The sequence below is a fragment of the Sorex fumeus genome, unplaced genomic scaffold, assembly GCF_029834395.1.
Source record: "Sorex fumeus unplaced genomic scaffold, SorFum_2.1 ptg000122l, whole genome shotgun sequence".
Classification (NCBI taxonomy): domain Eukaryota; kingdom Metazoa; phylum Chordata; class Mammalia; order Eulipotyphla; family Soricidae; genus Sorex; species Sorex fumeus.
The window spans coordinates 37,747,896-37,766,732 of record NW_026606179.1 but is presented as its reverse complement, the minus strand read 5'-3'; the positions used below and the strand labels follow the sequence as shown (position 1 = coordinate 37,766,732).

Here is an 18,837-nt window from a genome sequence, read left to right as displayed (position 1 = left end):
CTACACCCAGAACTTTCACATTTCTCTGGCTTCACTCCTACAGTTCCCCAGTCTCAGGCAGCCCTTTCCCAGGTCTGCTTCGTTATCTTAGTTTTGGGTTTTAGGCCACACTGGCAGCATTCATGGGCTACTCCTTGCTCAGTGCTCCAGGGCCACACCTTACGGGGTTTGGGAGGCATGTAGGGCTGGGCACATGTGCTTCAATCCTTTGCTTTGTCTTCCTGGTATCACTGCTTCTCCTTTAAGGCCAGACTCAAGGGCTGCCTCATCCCTGGAGCCTTTCCTGACTCAACCGTGTGCCAGAGCATCTGCCATTACTTCTCTTTCATTCTGTTCATGGTCTGGTCACTTATCAAGGCCTCTGCTTTCCAAATGAGACAGGGAGGCTCAAGCTGTCATGTGTGTCCAAATCATCGGGGATATCCACTAAAATGTGGAATCGAGGAGTTACTCCTAGAGAGCCCAGCCCCAATGTTCCCCCTCTCCCTCACTGCACCTCTGGACTAGGATTATGACTGTACTCGTGAGTCATTCCAGTGCTCCTCACAGCAGGTGGTTCTGGCCACTTTGGGAAACACTGCTTCAGCCAGAGGCTGGGCACTCTGTGTCAGGAACTGTTCTAAGCCCAAACTCATGTGTCTCTTACAACAATCCTATGAGATAGGTTAGGATGTGAGTCCTATTTAACAATAGGCACAAAATAAGACAAATAGTTAACTTGCTCATGACTATGCAACCAGTAAGCATGACTCCTTGGATTCTAATTCCTGGTTCCAGATCCCATTCTGTCCCAGGTTCTATAAATAGATGGGTGGATGGAAGGATGAGTAGATGCGTGGTAGGATGGGTGAATACATGAATGGGTAGAATGGGTGGAGGAATAAATATGTGAATGGCTGGATGGACAAATGGATGATGAGTGGATGGATGGATAAGTGGATGGATGATGGATGGTGAATTGATGAATGGATGAGTGGACAGATGGATGGATGAATGGATGGATGAGTGGATGTATGAATGGATGGATAGGTAGACAGAATTATGGGTGGATAGATGGATGGAAGGACGATGAATGGATGGATGAATAAGTGGATGTATGAATGATGAGTGGATGGATATGAGAGTATAGATGGCTGGCTGGATGGTTGCCATGATGAATAGGTTGGTAAAGAAAAATGGCTGAGGGCAGATAATGGGTGAATGAGATAATTCCCAAAGAGATGAAGGGATGAATGGTTGCATCAATGTGTATGTGTACAGAGATAACAGATGGACCTTTCCATGAAGTTTTAGAATTTGCCTACCATTCGCTGGGCAGTAGGATCAGTCTGAGTCCTTGGTTATCGATGAGAGGCCTTTGTCCATAGAACTAAGGACACTGTCTCTCTCTACTCTGTAGGTCCCTTGTTCCCACACTATAAAATGGGCCATTTGAAGTTAAGGCCATTCTAGCTGGTCTGTAGGAACCTGGAGTCTCAGTCCCATGTTTTCCTGATCCTGACTTTAGGATCACAGAAACCAAGTGCTTCTGTGCCAAAAACCCCTAGGAAAAAAAGTGTGATATCAGAAGGTTTTAAGTGTGTTGTGTAGCCTGCAGGAGGCCCAGATTTGATTCCTTGTATGCCCCTGAGCATACCCTGAGCAACCCAAGCGGGCGTAGCCTCAGAGGACTGCTGAGGGTGGCCTGAAAACAAAGCCCTAGAACTGGGTGGTTTGATGTGCTGGCTTCTGGCTTGAGCTGTTCCATCATCAGCCATGAGCAGCCCACAAGGGAAAGATGGGGAGAGAGAGAGAGAGAGAGGGAGAGAGACAGAGAGAGAAGAGACAGAGAGAAGAGATGAGAGAAACAAAGAGAGACAGAGGAGAAGAGAGAGGAGACAGGAGAAAGAGACAGAGAGGAGAAGAGAGAGACAGAAAGAGGAGAGAGAGACAGAGAAGAGAGGAGAGACAGAGATATAGAAGAGAGGAGAGAGAGGAGAGATGAGAGAAGAGGTAGGAGAGGGAGAGACAGAGAGAGGAGAGGAGAGAGAGATGGAGAGATGAGAGAGACAGAGACAAAGAAGAGACAAGAGAGGAGAAACAAGAGAGAAGAGAGAGGAGAGAGGAGACTGACATAGAAGAGAGGAGAGAGAGGAGAGATAAGAGAGAAAAGTAAGGAGAGAGAGAGAGAGAGCACTCAAACTAGAACCCAAAGCTGAGACACACACACACACACACACCCCAACTCACAGACTGGTCAGGACAAGGAATCTCTGTTGCATGGAGCAACACAGAGCCCCACAGTGTTCCGGTATGTGGTAAAATCCATCTAACACAGGGGGATTCCTGGAGGCTCCCAGTCTAAGCCCATACATGGGGGATGGGGGACACCAGCATAGGGGGAGGGGAGCAGAAGCAAGTACCACTGCAGCACTCACCGGTCCTTGAAGAAGAAGATCTCACCACGGATCTGCGAGATGCCATCGAAGACAATGTCCTGTGTGCAGATCTCAGGAGTGACTGGGCCCAGCGTGGGGGTGGGGCCGGTGCCCGTGTCGATGTCAGTGTCAGGGGAGGCACCTGGGAAGGACACTGAGTCAGACTCCCCGGCTCTAGCAGTTTCCCCCACAGGATCACACCTCTAGGAACCCAGGGTTTGGAGACACAGTTACCCTAGCCCCTGTGGGCAGATGGGCAAGCAAACGTGTGGACTGAGTGAGGAGAGCCAAGGGGCCAGGGCCCTAGCCCCACGCTGGCATCATATCGATGCCCTGCACTGCCACCGCCTCCATCGTCAGCGACAGCCTAAAGGGTGGCAGCAACACCCTGCCACCCTTTGGCTGTAGATCAAGAAATGGAGCTGTGGGGCATGGCCAAGGACGGTGGGAGCCCCAAGAGGTTGTGGGACATGCCCAAGGTTGCAAACCCAAGATTCAGATCAGTAGAGTTAGAGAGAGAGAGAGAGAGAGAGAGAGAGAGAGAGAGAGAGAGAAGAGAGAAGAGAGGGATGGAGAAGAGAAAGCAGGGAGGGATGGAGAGAGGAGAGAGAGGAAGGAGGAATGGAGAGAGGAGAGAGAGATGGGAGGGATGGAGAGAAGAGAGAGAAGGAAGGGATGGAGAGAGGAGAAAGAGAAGAAAGGAATGGAGAGAGAAGAGAAGATGGTGGGATGGAAAGAGAAGAGAGGAAGAAAGGAGGGAAAGGACAGAGGAGAGAGAGGAGGGAGGGATGAAGAGAGAGGAGAGAGGAGGGAGGGATGAGGAGAGAGGAGAGAGAGAAGAGAGGGATTAAGAGAGAGGAGGGAGGAATGGGGGAGAGGAGAGAGAGGATGAAGGATTAAGAGAGGAGAGAAGGTCACCTGAGGGTCCAGAATTAGGGTGGAGGGTGCAAGGATTCATCTTTCCACCCCTCTCAACAAGCAGGCAGGGCTTAGCCATGGGGAAACCAACTCAGAGAGAACAATATGCTCCCCACTCCCTTCAGATGCCCCTTGATGTATGCTGCATGGGATATAAAACATGGGCTCCCGGGACCAACCCTCGGGGTCCCTCTGCCTGCTAAGGTCCATTCTGAACCCCCGCTGATATCAGCAACAGCCGGGTGATCACAAGGGACCGGGGTTGCCACCCACTGAGCGACTGTCCTGCTGTCTGAATACAGCGCAGCCCAGGGCAGGTAACCTAAAGCCAGGCAAGCTGCCCGTGTTGGGCCTCTCAAGACTGGGGGCTGCTGCACCCGCCTCGCCGTGGGGCTCCGGGAGCAGAGAGGGGCGTAGATCTCGGGGGTGACCTGGGAAAGGAAGGGGCTTTCCTAGGGTGACCCCTGCAGTGTGGTTCTAAGTGCCCCAAGCAGATCAGCCCTAGTGCTGGTTAGAGGTCAGATGCTCCCTGCCAGGGCTGCTGCCCACCCTGACACCGGCCCCAAGTGGAGACTCACCATAGAGCTCCTGGATGCCCTTGATGTCATCCTGGGACAGGCGGAAGTTCTTGGTGAAGGTGTAAATGGGGGCCATCAGGGCGCCAGGGTCCTGGGAGTGCTCCAGCCCCATTGCATGGCCAAACTCGTGCGCTGCCACCAGGAACAGACTGTACCCTGAGGCCGCAGGCAGCGGAGGGCAGCAGAGAGATCAGAGATCGGGGGCGAGAAGAGAGATGAAGATCCTGTTTCTATCCCCTCCCCACCTCATCCTCCCCCCTACACAACACACCGGAAGCGAGACACACTGAGTTTTCCTTCTCTAAGGCTTCTGGGATCAACAGAACAGACTGTGTCCACTGCTTTTAAGTAGGGACTGTCCAAGACCCTAGCCCTTCCCCAACTCCAGGCTGTGTTAGATGACAAGTCAAATAAAACAAACACACTGTCCACCCATTGTTCATCGATTTGCTCGAGCGGGCCCAGTAACGTCTCCATTTTGAGACTTGTTGTTACTGTGTTTGGCATATCGAATACGTCACGGGTAGCTTGTCAGGCTTTGCCGGGCTCTCTGAGAGTGGGGGAGGAATCGAACCCGGCTCAGCCGGGCTGGCTGTGCGCAAGGCAAAGGCCCTACCGCTGTGCTATCACTCCAACCCAAATTGGTCACTGTCACTGTCCTCCCATTGTTCATTGGTTTGCTCGAGCAGGCCCAGTAACATTGTGAGACTTGTTACTGTTTGGCATATTAAATACGTCACGGGTAGCTTGCCAGGCTTTGCCGTGCAGGCGAGATACTCTCAGTAGCTTGCTGGGATCTCCGAGAGGGGTGGAGGAATCGAACTTGGGTTGGCCATGTTGGCTGCATGCAAGGCAAAGCCCTACCCACTGTGCTATCGCTCCGGTCATCCAGATGACAAGTAGCTTCTGCAAATGCCCTGCTTCAATTCCCACTTTCTAAAGATGGGACTTTCTGGGGCCGGATAGATAGTACAATGGGTAGGATGCTTGCCTAGCCTTGTTTGGGTTTCATTCCCAGCACCCCAAGTGGTCCCACAAGCCCAGCCAGGAGTGATCCCTTAGCACAGAGCCAGGAGTCAACCCGGAGCACTGCTGGGTATGACCCCCTCCCCCAAACCAGAAAAAACTCCCTTAAATCTAAAAAATGGGACTTTCTGCCTTTCTGTGCTTCTCTACGAAGACTGTGGGGGGGAGGGGAAGCCAAACCTACTCTGCTGTAACTGTGACCCAGGCACGCCGGTCAAGGGTGCCACCATTTCTGCCCAAGGAAAGCAGGAAAAACCACTCCTGCTTGGAGGAAGAAACAGCCCAAGCGCAGCCACAGAGGGCAGCAAACTCTTGTCACACACAGTGCGGCTTAACTGTGCCCCCCTGAAAGTTGACCCAAAGTCCATCCTCGGGTGTCAGAGACCTTATTTGGAAGCTGGGTCCTTACAGCTGTGATGCAGATGTCAGCTCAAGTGAGGCTGGCACAGGGTGAGCCCGCCTCCCAAGTGACTCACAAGACCGAAGAAGGGACGCCACCCAGAGAGGGACACAGGAGGCCACACGCCCAAGTTAACGGCGGAAGTGAGGCCTGGCTGTGCAGTCTTAAAGCAGCACCCCTGCACTCTTTCTTTCTTTTTTTTGGGAGGGTCACACCCGGCGATGCTCAGGGGTTAGTCCTGGCTCTGCACTCAGGAATTACTCCTGTTGGTGCTCGGGGGACCATATGAGATGCTGGGAATCGAACCCGGGTTGGCCGTGTGCAAGGCAAATGCCCTATCCACTGTGCTATTGCTCCAGCCCCCACCCCCCGCACCCTATTTCACACGTGGGGCCTCCGATGGCAGATGTGGACTTCTCTGTGGCTTAAGTCACCTGTGGCACTCAATGAGGGTAGCTCATGGAACTATTAAACCCCCCCCACACACACACATACACTCACTCACACACACATACACACACACACACACACACACACCAGCCACAGTTTAGGGGTGCCACTGGCTCTGGGGCCTTTAGCCACTCAGAAGATCCAGCTCCAGGCAGAGGCCGGCACAGAGCAGAGAAGACCAGGACGAGGGGATGACGGCACCTTTGGTCAGCTCTGAGGGTATCTTTCCTCATGCCCCAATCACCACAGGGGCAAAGAGGCGAGAACCGAATTCTGACTGCTCAGCCCCAGCCTCTGCCCACAGTCCGGCATACAGGAATGGACACAAGGCCCTAAGCACTCAGCTCGCTGCACTGGACGCAGGTCACTGCAGGTCACTGCAGCCCCCACAGCTGCTTTGTCAGCCTGCTCTGACAAAGCCACCAATTCACCTGGACAGAGGCTCTAGCCAGAGGGAGCAACCTCCTGGGCACTCCTATCCCTGCACCAGCACTGAGACATTGACAGGAGCATAACAGCTCTATAGGGAGCAGGTGGAAGTGGACTGGGCTGCCTCTCCTCCAATGGGCAGGCTCTCTGCTCCCCCCTGGGCCAGTGGATAAAGGATGAGAGGTGCCTCTTGTGGAGACCTTGTTTCTGCCCAGTGGGCAAGTCAGAAGCAGGAAGCAGGAACCAGTTCCACCAGAGATGGAGGTGGTGTGTGTCCAGGATGCTGAAGGGGTGCCCACTTGGAGGTGGGCGGGGCATCTGCTGTGGGCGGGGCTAGTGGGAGGAGCCTCAGTTGATGGGCAGAGCCTTCAGATGTCTCCTGCTCGCGTTTCTGCTCTCAGGAGGGGCATGGGAGCCCCGTGTCTCTGCCTGTGCCCACTATTACCTTGGTCAGGGCAGAAGCCCCACTTGCGGTCCTCATCATAGCTGGTCGTGGTGGAGCACCATAGCTTTCCATCACTGCGGCCCGCGCTGGTGCAGCTCTGGTGCTTGTTGCCCAGGAAGGTGAAGGGGAAGACGCAGGGGGCACCTTCTGAGTTCCCGCCCACGGTGGACATGGCTGTGGGGTGAAGGACACAGGTCAGGGTGAGGGGAGACAGACATCCAAAGACCACACTCCATCCCAGGCACTGACCGTGAGGTACAGACATGTCTCAGTTCCCGCAGGGAAGCTGGAAGAACTGGACGTCACCCAATTTACAGAGTGGGGAGGCCAGGCTTAAGGAAGCCAGAACAAAGATTATTAACCAGTGTAGAGGCTGGGCTTCAAATCCTGGCACCCACAGTCTGACTTTTCTTGTAGCTGCCCATGAATGGGGCTCCACAGTCAGGCCAATGGGAGCTGGAGAGAGCTCATGGGAACAGGGCAGTGAGCTGGTATGTAGGGACTGACAATGTCATCCGCCAATGTCATCTGGCAGGAGCAAGGATGCAGGAAGTACCTTTAGTTGGAGGAAGGGGTGCATGGGAGTAGAAAGGAAAATGGAAGGAAGAAAGAAAGGAAGGAAGGAAGGAAGGAAGGAAGGAAGGAAGGAAGGGAGGGAGGGAGGGAGGGAGGGGAGGGAGGGAGGGAGGGAGGGGAGGGAGGGAGGGAGGGAGGGAGGGAGGGAGGGAAGGGAAGGAGGGAGGGAGGGAGGGAGGGAAGGAAGAAGGGAAGGAAGGAGGGAGGGAGGGAAGGGAGGAAGAAGGGAAGGAAGGAGGGAGGGAGGGAAGGGAGGGAGGGAAGGAAGGAAGGAAAGAGAGAAGGAGGGAGAGAGAGAGGGAGGGAAGGGAGGGAAGGAGGTAAGGAGGGAGGGAAGGAAGGAAGGAGAGAAGGAGGGAGAGAGGGAGGGAAGGAGGGAAGGAAGAAAGGAGGGAGGAAGGGAGGGAGGGAGGGAGGGAGGGAGGAAGGAGGGAGGGAGGGAAGGAAGAAGGGAGGGAGGGAGGGAGGGAGGGAGGAAGGAAGGAAGGAAGGAAGGAAGGAAGGAAGGAAGGAAGGAAGGACACTGGCACACACGTGCTGCATGCTCGAGGCTCAGGTTTGACCCCCAGCACTGCCAGGATCACTCCCCAAGCAGAGCCGGAGTAACCCCTGAACAGCACCAGGTGTGGAATAAAGGAAAGGAAGAAGTAGGGAGGAGACTTGGAGCCAGACAGATGGAGCAAGCAAGGCTCATCTGAGGCCGAGCGGGCACAGGTTGGGTCATTCAGAACATGCCCTGAGGGCCTGCCCTGGGCCTCACTGGTGCTCAGAGTCTTGCATCTGCTTTGATCCGGGTACCCGCTGCCAACTGTGAGGACGTGCCCCGTGGGCCTGCCCTGGGGAGGTGGGGGCGGAGAGGAGGACACACAGCACCTGTCTCCGGGCAGAAGCCGTACTTCTTGTCGCGGTCGTAGTCCTCAGTGGTGCCGCACCAGCGGTAGCCATCAGAGCGGCCCTCTGTGGTGCAGCTGTTGTAGGACGTTCCCTCAAAGAGGAATGGGAACTTGCAGGGCTGCCCATCGGCGTTGCCACCCATGGTGAAGAGGGCTGGGATAGGTGAGAGACGGGGTGCGAAGGTGAGATACCACCCCAGGAGTCGCCCAGCTGCCCACCCAGGGGCCTGACTCCAATACGAAACTGTGTTTGATTTTAGTCGGGAAACTCTGCTGCTCTGAGCTCCCAGGGGCCAACCCCATCCCTCCCCCGGGGAAATCTGGGGTCTTCGGGACTAGTTCCCAGCATTGCAATGGGGAGCACCAGGCCTAGAGCAGAACGCAAAACGTGGACTCTGAACCCGGTCTCGGCCTCAAGGCCATTGTCCACTCTGTTGGTTGGCACCCACACGGTCAGCTAAATATGTCATCTCTGGGCAGCTTGGGGACAAGAGTCTCTCCATGCACAAGTGAGGAAACTGAGGCACTGAGAAGGTTCCAGAATGCTTCCAGGCACACACAAGGGCCAAGTAAGTGAGGGCTAGACCTGACAATTCAGAGCTCATTCATCACATCCAGTCACACAGACACACACAGACCACACAGACCGCACATCTGTGCACGCGGGCATGTCCACACATGCTCACACAGGGACAACGCGTCCCTTCTAAACCCTGCTGGGAAGAGAGAGGAGGGGAGGCGGGAGGAGGGAGGGAGAAGGCACCGCTCTATTCCAGAACCTTCTAGAGGCTCTCATTCCGATCTCTCGAAGACAAGGGCCATGATGGCGAGTTGGGGAGGGGGGAGGGGATCCAGGGTCTGGGGCTCATCTGTGTTGAATTCTTCCCCTGCCCCCCACCCCAAGCCTTCAGCCACCCCCAAAGCTACAGAATGGTGTGGGTCTGGGATTGCCAAGGAGCAAAACCGCAAGTGCGTAACAAGGACCATCTGTGTGCAACCGCGCCAGCAGTGACCTCACCAGCCCCCATTAACCCCGCCATGGCCAGGATGGAGCCAGGGGCCCCAGCCCCCCACTGAAGGCTCAGTGTGGGGGGGAGCTCTTCCTCCCCATCAAGAGACACACAGGAGTGGGGAGAGGCAGCATGCTAAGCTGTGAGGCCAGTCTCCATCTCAGGGCACCCGCCAGCAGCCTCTGTCCCATCCGGGAAGCACCCCGTCCTCCCAGATCCTGCCCCTCAATAAGGTCGGAGACGTAGACACTGATTCATCACCAGGAGACACAGAGTCACGGGAGCCTCATGCCAGGACATCCCAACCCGTGCACGAGGCATTTTTTGTATCTGACTGAAGATTAAGCAAGAAGGGGGAGGGGGGCACACTGTCCAACACAGGGGACTGTCCCTAATCTCACATGTCTGAACTCCAGCTGTCTCTACGTCTGATAGCAAGGGTCTCTGTTGTAACCGCAGGACTTGACTCATCAGAGGGACCACCTCGGTCCCCACGGAAGAATGCAAGAGACTGACAATTTTCACCTAAGCAGGCCTGGCGTGGGCTGCAGTTTGTTTATTTGTTGGTAGGGATGGGCGTTTGTTTTTCCTTTTTCTGTGGTGATGGTTTTGTACAAAACATCTTATTCAGTGGAACTGCTTTTTCTTTTGTTTTGTGGGTTCTTTTTTTTTTTTGGTAAGATTTTTTGAATAACCATAAGTCTTGTGTGCTGTTCCACCACCCCCATGCTCATTTACTTCCTAATAGACTGTTCAGTTGGTTTAAAAACTACTGATTCTTGAGAGAGGGGAGGGTTCAAAGGATGGGAGCACAGGGTTTGCAGGCAGGAGGCCCGGGTTTGACCCCAGCACCAAGTGGTGCTCCAAATATGAAGCCAGAAGGAGCCCCTGAGTCCGACTGAGTATGGCCCCAAAGAGAGAAATAAATCAATGAAATAATATAATAACTGTTGGTTTTTTTCTTTTTTAAATAAAAAACAGCCCTTACAGCTCTGCTCTGCCAGTAAACATGTGGGCAGAAAGAACCCTCATCAGCTCTTTGTTCCCCTCCTGGGGCCAAAGTGCTTGGTGCAGCGTGTTCCACTATGGGGGGTGGGAGGGAGAGAATCAGAGACCCGCCACCAGGCCACCCAAAAGATGCAGGGAGACCAAAATGTGTTTATGGGATGGGGAATTAAAACTAGGAAAATCTTTGGATGTTCCCTCACTTCAAAGCCCCAACCTTCTGCATTTTCAGAATCATCTAATACGATGGCACCTATGAGTAGGAAGTTATTCCTACCGGAAGTTATACCCCATCTATAATGCTTTCTATCAAGGGCGTTTTTTAGGGGGGGGTGTCACACCCAGAGTGCTCAGAGGCCCTTTCAGTCTCTGTGCTCACACGTGGTCCTTGGCCGTGCTGGGGATCTGAACCATGCTCAGAGCAGCGACGCCAGCAACCTTACCTCCTGCACTCTCTCCAGCCCTGACCAAAGTACTTTCCCGGGGCGCAAGAGACAGGACAGTGGGAAGGGAACTTCCTTTACGCATGGGTGACCTGGGTTCAATACCTGGCACCCCATATGGTTCCCTGAGCTCCACCAGGAGTGCCTTAGTGCCACTGTACATGGCCCCAAAACAAACTAAAAGACTGAATATACCTTTACTGACTTTTCAAGTTTTTTCTTTTAAGGAAATTTTTACCTTAAAGTTTCTGAAAATGTTATATTCCAAAGCGAGACAAAGATGTACTGAGTCAAGCCTAGGGTTCTGCCAAGAAGAAGAGGTAGATCTCTCTCTCTCTCTCTCTCTCTCACACACACACACACATACACACACACACACACACGCTCTTGTACACATTCACAGACATGCTCTCACACTCATGCTCTCACACAACCACACATACATACTCACTCGCATACTCACACACTCATACCAACACACACATACACATGCTCACTCACACACTCACATACATACACTCACACACATGCTCACTCACACTCACACACACTCACACATACATGTTCACTCACATATATGCTCACTCACACACACATACCCATGCTCACACATACATATCACACACAAACACACTCACACAAAGACGCTCACATACTCTCACACATGCTCACTCATACACATACACACTCACGCACTACTCATTCACAGACACTCATGCATACACACACCCCTCACACACACTCACAGCCAGGAGCAGTAGCAAGTGCTGACAGTCCCGGCTCATGTCCCCCAGCGGGCCTTCATGTCTGAGTCCTCCTGTCAGCCCTGCTTCAGATCCAAACGCCCAGTTCCAGGGAGAGAGCGGCTCGGAGCTCACTCTAGCGTCTAGAAATGGATTAGTCTCAGGCCTGACTTGTGCACATCTACGTGAACAGCGTATGGGCGAGGGTGCAAGGTGGGTGAGGGGACTGAGGGTTGTCCTCTGGGGGCCGCTGGCAGTACCAGTGTGGAGTGTGGAATATGGCAGGAAGGGGGCGGGCAGACTGGGAAGGGGGCACTCACCTTCGTGGGGGCAGAAGCCGTACTTGCCGTCCTTGTCGAAGTTGTAGGTGGTGGAGCACCACAGGAAGCCGTCGCTGCGGCCCGTGTCCGTGCAGCTGTTGTATTCCTTGCCGTTGAACAAGAAGGGGAACTTGCAGTACTCCCCATCAGCGTTCCCATACTTCACCCGCACCACTGCAGGTGAGATGGGACCATGGTTGCAAGATGCCCTCCAGGCTGGCACCCCTGCTGAGGGACCACCCTCCCTCCCCCAGTGATGGAGCCTTGAGACCACGGGAGCCTCGTTCCTCAGTTCCCCGTGGTAGTAGCAGGTGGAGACTGGGGGTTGTGGGCAGTCACTGTCTCACCTTGCCCTTCTCCCAGGGTCCACAGCTCGTCATCGTCAAAGTGGGAGTCACCCCCAACTCCAGAGCCGGGGGCAAAGGCGTGAGCCAGGAGCCCATCCTTGCCGTCGAAGGGGTACCCGTCTCCATGCTCTGAAACACACACGGCACCCGGCGTCCACCTTCCACATGGGTGCTCAAATTCATCTTCCACGCGGTGCTCAGCGTCCACCTTCCACTTGTTCCCACCCCGGCTCATGGGGTTATCCAAGACTGGGAGTGCCGCGGAGAGCTGGGACCTTGGTGGTCAGCACCTCGCTCAGGTCTATACAGTGCCCAGCACTGGGACTGCCAACTTCACTGTTGGTATGACCGCCAGAGTCGGTCTGCCAACCCACATGCCCGCACAGCCAGCGGCCTTGCCCCTCCCCCAACTACCCCCATCTCCCTTCTGTCTGTTCCGCCCTCTTCACCACATCACCGAAGAGCTCAGTACCCTGACACAACTGCTCATCTATCTACCTGCCACTCAGCAACTCCTCACCCTCATCACTGGCTGTCAACCATGCCAACACCTCCTGCCCTCATCTCTCGGTCTACACCGCCTGCCTTCAACTCGGCAATGGTCTGCGTTCACACCACCACCTCACTTGACCCCAGAATCAAGGGCCTTCCTCTCTTGTCTACACCACTCCCCTGTATGGAAACACAACCCCCCACCACATGCCCCCGCATCTGGGATTCCTCGATGTCTACCCTCTTTACCCACTAAAGCTGTGATCTGGGGAATGTTCTTCAGGCTATTCTACTCTTCAGGTTCAAATGTGGCCAACATCACTGAAGATGCAACGCCGTGTCATTGAAACTAAGGCAACGGGTTGGGGCCCTTCGCGCCCAGGAGCTTCCTGAGACGGCCCAGGACGGCCACGTGCTCCCAGCTCATGAAGCTCCAGTGCGTCATCTGACATTCATCAATGACTGTAATTACTGTGTCTGCTTCTTCAGCACCACCACTGCTGTCTATAGTTTCTCCTCCCCACCTAAGATGCTCTCAGCAGCATCTCTCTCCCCGCCCTCCCCCGGCCCCATAATGCCTCTCTAATGTCTGTGTCGGCCCCGCCCCCCTGACCCGGGCCCCCCTCGGCCTACCCCAGCGGCCAAAGTTGATCATGATGTCAGCCTCTCCATCGTGGATCCGAGAGAAGCGAAGTGGGGTCACGTTACTCCACACCTGGAAAGCACGTGCGAAAGCGTCGTCCACGGTCTCCGGGTCGAGATCAGGTGTGTAACCAATGATCCTAGAGGCGGGGGGGGGGGGGGGAGAAGCAGGGGGCGTGGGCATGTGCGTGCAAAGGAAGGTGGGTGCACCTAGGCCTCGACGGGTGTGGGTGCTGAGCGAGTAAGAGCTTGTGGCCTTGTATGCACAGACCTACGCCTGACACCAGAGCCTCGACGAGAGCAGCCCATGGAAGGCCCACATCAGCCGGCCCCCTCTGGCCCTTGGAACCTCATCCTCGCCCTGGATGGGGTGGGGGGTCAGAGGCATCCCCGGTATAAGAAGAAGAGCCACCGGGCAGAAATCTCACCCGTGAAATTCAGCACCAGACCTACAGAACAGAACCCTCAGCCCACTGGCAACACCATGTTCCAAAATAACGTGGCACGTACAACGTCAAAGAAAATGCAGGGAAGAACCAATGAGCCGCAACTCCGGGCCAGGAACACGATGGACACCTGCTTCCCTCTCCCTCTGCTCGTCATTGACGGTGAGTTTCACCTCCAGCCAGCCCCACGAGGGAGGTATTCTCCGCTCGGCAGACAGGAAAGCCAAGGTTCAGGACAACAGGGAGAAATTCGTCCCTGTGTACCCCCCAACTCCACCAATCTCACACTTTTCTATCGTGGGAGGTTCAAGTTCTGATCTCCCTGACTCCAATTCCTCAGAACTTGCCTACGAGCGCCTTAAGATGCCGAGCCCTGGGGCTGGAGTGATCACCCAGTGGGGAGGGCACTTCCCTGCACCAGGAAGACCTGGCTTCCATCTCCAGCACCCCATAGGCACCCCTGAGCACTGCCAGGAATGATCCCTGAGCACAGAGCCAGGAGTAAGCCCTGAGCACAGGACTCCCAACAAAATATAAAAGGATGGAGAGGTTAGGACAGAGGTAGGTGCTTGCTTCATGTGCTACCAATTCCCAACTGATCCGTAACACCCATACAGTGCACTGAGCCCCACCAGGAGTGACCCCTGAGCACAGGGCCAGGCGGAGCCACTAAGCAGTGCCAGGTGTGGCCCAGCCCTTTTTTCCCTCCCCCAAAGATGCAAACGCTTGTACACAGGTGAGGAGACGTCAGGGCCCAGGTGCCCTGTGACCCCCCCGTCCCCCGTCCCCACCGCCCTGGGCACCTGTATGTGATCTGGTTCTTGTCCCACTTGGGTTTCCGGGGGAAGAAGTTGTAGTTAGCCACATCGGGGTTGCCACAGCGCGGCTTCCGCATGGTCTCGATGGTGTTCTGGTCCAGGTCGCCCGTCTGGGGCAGCCCAAAGAACTTCTGCATCTTCTTCAGCGTGTCCTTCAGCACAAACAGGTTGCAGCGGTTCTTGGGGCAGCCGTAGTAGGTGTTCAGGTATTTCTGGAAGAAACGAGCACCCGAGGGGAGCAGCCCCGTCAGGCTGGAGCAGAACCGGGCAAAGCCGACACCCAGCTCAGTCTGCAATGCACACGGGGCATGCTCCGGGGGTCTCTCGAACCCACTGTTCCCTGCCGCAACAGGCCTCCTGGTTGGTGCCAGGAAGCAGGCTTCCGCGTGTTGGGTGTGGGTTAGCCAATGTTCCCAGTGACCTTCTGATGTGGACCAGACACCAGCTTCCACAGCGCAGAGGAAGGAACTAGAGCCCAGAAAGGTTAGGAAACTGGCCAAGAGAAAGAAAGAGGGGTGGGGGGGTGGGGGGGGGAGAGAGAGAGAGAGAGAGAGAGGAGAGAGAAGGGGAGAGAGAGAATAGGGGGAGAAAAAGAGAGGGAGAGGAAGGGAGAGAGGGGGAAAGAGGAGAGCAAGAAAGAGAGGAGAGGAGAGAAAGGGAGAGAGGGAGAGGGAGGGAGAAAGAGAGAGGGAAAGAGAGGGAGAGAAAGAGAGAGGGATAGAGAGGAGAGGGAGAGAGGGAGAAAGGAGAGACAGGGAGGGAGAGAGGGAAAGAGAGGGAAGGAGAGAGAGGGAGAGAGGGAAAGAGAGAGAAAGAGAGAAGGGAAGAGAGGGAGAGAGGGAGAGAAGGAAAGTGTGTATGGTAGAGGCAGGTTAGGGGAGATTAGGGTGGTGGAAGGGAAACTGGGGTCATTGGTGGTGGGAAATGTACACTGGTGGAGAGGTGGGTGTTGGATCATTGTATGACTGAAACTCGATCATGAACTGCTTTGTAACTGTGTATCTCATGATAACTCAATTTTTAAAAAAAATTAAAAATAAAAATAAATAACTAATAAAATATAGATGGAAACAAATTTTAAAAAGAAAGAAACTGACCAAGTCCAGTTTCTTCTGTCTGGGGACAGAGTGAGGGTGGGAGTCCCAGCACCTCTGTTACCTCCGTCACCCTCTGAATCCATCTCCCTGCTGGTGACAAAAGGGTGATTTTTCTGTTCTTCATTTTATAAGTACATTATTGTTTGGGGGATGCCCTGGTGCTCCTCCAGGGTAAGTCTCGGCTCCATGCTTGAGACTATTCCTGAGGGTGCTCAGGGGCCTATGAGGTTCGCATGGAAGCCTGCTCAACCTGACCTCTCTCTCTAGTCCTTTGCGGGGGGGACTTCCAAGCAGTGCTCAGGAGTCCTGGGGCCACTAGGCCTTCGGGGCTGGACAGCTCCATGTGATGGGCCTGAGACTGTCCTGGTGTTTGGGCTCTGCGGTGGGTGTCAGGGACCCCAGAGACCCCCAGAGATCCACACAGCAGCCACCCCGCCCACCTGTCTCCCCCTTTTCTTACAAGGAGACTCAAGGGTTATATGCAGCTGCCGGCAGGCTGGATTTGAACCCTCTGCCTGCCATTTCCGAGGAGACAATCGTCCTGTCTTTCAGGAGTGTCCAGAGGCCATGGCAGAAAGGCCAGGGTAGAGGGTCAGTGATAATCGCCCTTGGCCATTCAACAAACGCTCCCTGGCACTTGTGTGGGCCAAGCCTTGTGTGAGGGCCAAGGGTATGTGGGCGAACAAGGCCTGTTTCTAGTCTCTGGGGCTCAGTTCCTGGTGCAGGGGGCTGAACAAGGGCCGATTCCAGCACAAAGGCTACAGCGCGGGCAGGGCAGTGACCAAGCCCTGAGTTCTGGTTCCCCAGTACCCCCACCCCCAGGCCCCGCCAGGCTGATTCTGGAGGCCCCAGAGCACTGCTGGGCCCCAACCCTGGCCAGGGTCTGTGCATTGAACCATCCAGGCAGGTTGCCTGAGTGACACCGGAAGTGGCTCAAGGAGAGGAGATGAAGGCAGAAAGGGAGGGTGGAGAAGGAGAGAGGAGACTGAGGGTGATGGAAGGGAGAGGGGGAGGGGAGAAGGGGAGGCAATGGAAGGGAGAAGGGGCGGGGAGGAGAGGATGACATGGGGGAGGCAAGAAGGAAGGAGAAAGGGGAGTATAGGGAGGGGGAGGGAAGAGAAGGTGGAGGAGGGAGAGAGGGAGGGAGGGAGGGAGGGAGGGAGAGAGGGAGGGAGGAGTGAGAGAAAGAAGGAGGAAGGGCTGGGGAGGGGGAGGGAGAGTGAGTGGGGGAGGGGAGAAAAGGGGAGGAGAGAGGAAGGGAGGGTAAGAGCCAGATGGGAGGTCTAGGGGAGGGAAGGGAAGGGTGAGGTAGAGGAGAGGAAGGAGAGAAAAAGGGCCCCAAGGACTCCTACTCTTTAGGGGGAGTCTGGAGACTGGGGTCTGGAGGAGGGGCCAGGCTGTTAATAATAATAATAGACCCAGGTGCTCTAGAATTGCAGATATTCTGGTCTGGTCACCGGCAGGAGACCCCAGCTGCGACAGGCCTCTCTGCGACCTCTCTGAGGTCCCCAGGGCTCTCAGAGTGGAAGATGGCCCCATGCCAGGGACACGGAGAGCAGTACCTTTGGGGCAGGTGCACCCGGCTGACCCTCCCTCACCAAGTCTACCGATCAGCACCCAGTCTGCAGCCAGCAGTCAAGCCCAGAGCTGAGTTCCCCAGGCCCCACTGTACGCCCTCCCCCAGTGCAACATGGGCCGCCCCCCCCCTCCCCGTAGAAGAAGGCGGTAGCTCATCGGCCTCACCCTTTCACCCCCAGGGGGGAGAGGTTCGGGTCTCCCCACCTAACTCCCCAGGGGTCCCTAGGCCTTGATGACAGGAAGGGGGAGGGGAGGAGCTCTTCCCGGGGCTCTCAGCATGGAAGGGGGCCCTGGAAAGTCTGGGGGTCCTGGTTAAAGAAGAGTCTTCCTAGAGGGACTGAAAAGATACAGGGGTTTGGCGCCTTGCGGACCTGGGGTCCGCGCCCAGGCGCTCTGGGGAAGGGGCAGCGTCTGGCTGGCGCGTCGCTGTGGCCAGGGCGTCGGGCCCGCACGGGCAGGGGCGCTCGTAAATCGCTTAAGCCCGAGCTGGACTCGGCGCCAGGAGGGAGCGCGCCGCCCCCGCCCCACGCGCCCGCTCCCCCCCGCCGCGTCCCTCCCGAGCTCCCGACCCCTTGACAGAAATTCCAGGAAACTTGCCAAGAGTGCAAGCTTTGACCCTCCTGACCAGCTGGAGCCACTAGACAGGAAAAGGTGCGCTGTCCTCCCGCCCACGGAGTAGCCAGAAGGTACCCGCGAGCGCTCCCGACGTGTGCCAAAGCTCCCCGGCTTTTGCCAAGCCCCACCTTGCCCCGAGCTCCGTTCCTCGACGATGCAAACGCGTAACCGGATCGTGTGCCAACGGATCCCAAGTGGCCCCCAAGAGGCTTAAAAAGGAGCCCCCGACGTCTGCAAAAGAGCCCCCCCACCCCCCGCGTAGAGCCAAGAACCTTGCCAAGGGCCAGGCTAGCCTCCCCCAGATGTATCCAAAGTTGTGGACCAAGTAAGTCCGCGCGCTGGTGCCGTATCCCGGGACTCCCAGACAAAGTCCTCTTTATTGACAAAAGGGCCCTTCCCCCTCCGCTGCAGGACTCTCGCCTCCCTCGCCCTGCGCTGGGCCCCCCCAAAGTTGTCAAGTGCTTTAGCCAAGTGCCTCTCCACTGGAGCGCAGCGGCCCAGGGCCACCCGGGAGGGAGAGATCGGGGTAGCGCGCGCCCCCCCGCCGGAGCTGCCCAGGAGAGCCCCTCCCCCGCGCCGGGTGCCCACTGCAGGAATGAGGGGAGGGATCGGGGTGGGCTGGAAAGGTGGAGGGGAGATCTCCCCCTCCCCACCATCCGGAGCCAAGTTCAGACCCAACTTCTCCTGAACGTGGCTCGCGGCAGCGGCCGCCGGACTCCGCACTCACCACGGCCAACTCTTTGTCCGTTTTGGGGGCGACATCCCCGGGGAACTTGATGATGGGCGCGGGGGGCGCGGGGGCGCGGCCCAACAGGCAGCCGAGGATGCAGAGCGCCCGCAGGGGGCCGGCCAGCGCCGCGGTCATTGCGCGCCGGGGCCCCGCTTGGGCAAGGTTGGCTGGGTGCGTGCCGCTCGCTGGGTCCCCGCCGGGCTGGCGCCTGTCGGCCGCCGCGCTGCGCTCCCAGGGGCTCCGCGGGGGCTCAGCGGCTCATGGCCCGTCGCCGTCTGCTCGCGCCCGGGCTGGCCCCTTTGTATGCGCCGAGCCCCAGATGCGCAGCCTCCAGCCACCGCCGGAGGAAGTCTGCAGGCGGCGGAAACCAAGGGCGGGCGCCCCCCAGATGTGGCCGGCTGGGCTGGGAGGACGCGGGC

At 56.4% G+C, this 18,837-nt stretch overlaps 1 protein-coding gene across 1 annotated transcript in view; it reads right to left on the bottom strand.

Moving 5' to 3' along the window:
* MMP2 (matrix metallopeptidase 2) overlaps window positions 1-18,610 on the bottom strand; it is a 28,925-nt gene extending 10,315 nt beyond the window's left edge. The window contains exons 1-9 of the mRNA XM_056136346.1: window positions 18,416-18,610; window positions 14,384-14,610; window positions 13,126-13,274; window positions 12,001-12,129; window positions 11,654-11,827; window positions 8,113-8,286; window positions 6,664-6,837; window positions 3,914-4,069; window positions 2,418-2,559 (exon numbers count right to left, since the gene is read on the bottom strand). Coding sequence (XP_055992321.1) covers window positions 2,418-2,559; window positions 3,914-4,069; window positions 6,664-6,837; window positions 8,113-8,286; window positions 11,654-11,827; window positions 12,001-12,129; window positions 13,126-13,274; window positions 14,384-14,610; window positions 18,416-18,553 — 1,463 coding nt within the window. The 5' untranslated portion in view covers window positions 18,554-18,610. The remainder of the gene's footprint in view (window positions 1-2,417; window positions 2,560-3,913; window positions 4,070-6,663; window positions 6,838-8,112; window positions 8,287-11,653; window positions 11,828-12,000; window positions 12,130-13,125; window positions 13,275-14,383; window positions 14,611-18,415) is intronic.
* Between the last annotated feature and the right edge of the window lie 227 nt (window positions 18,611-18,837).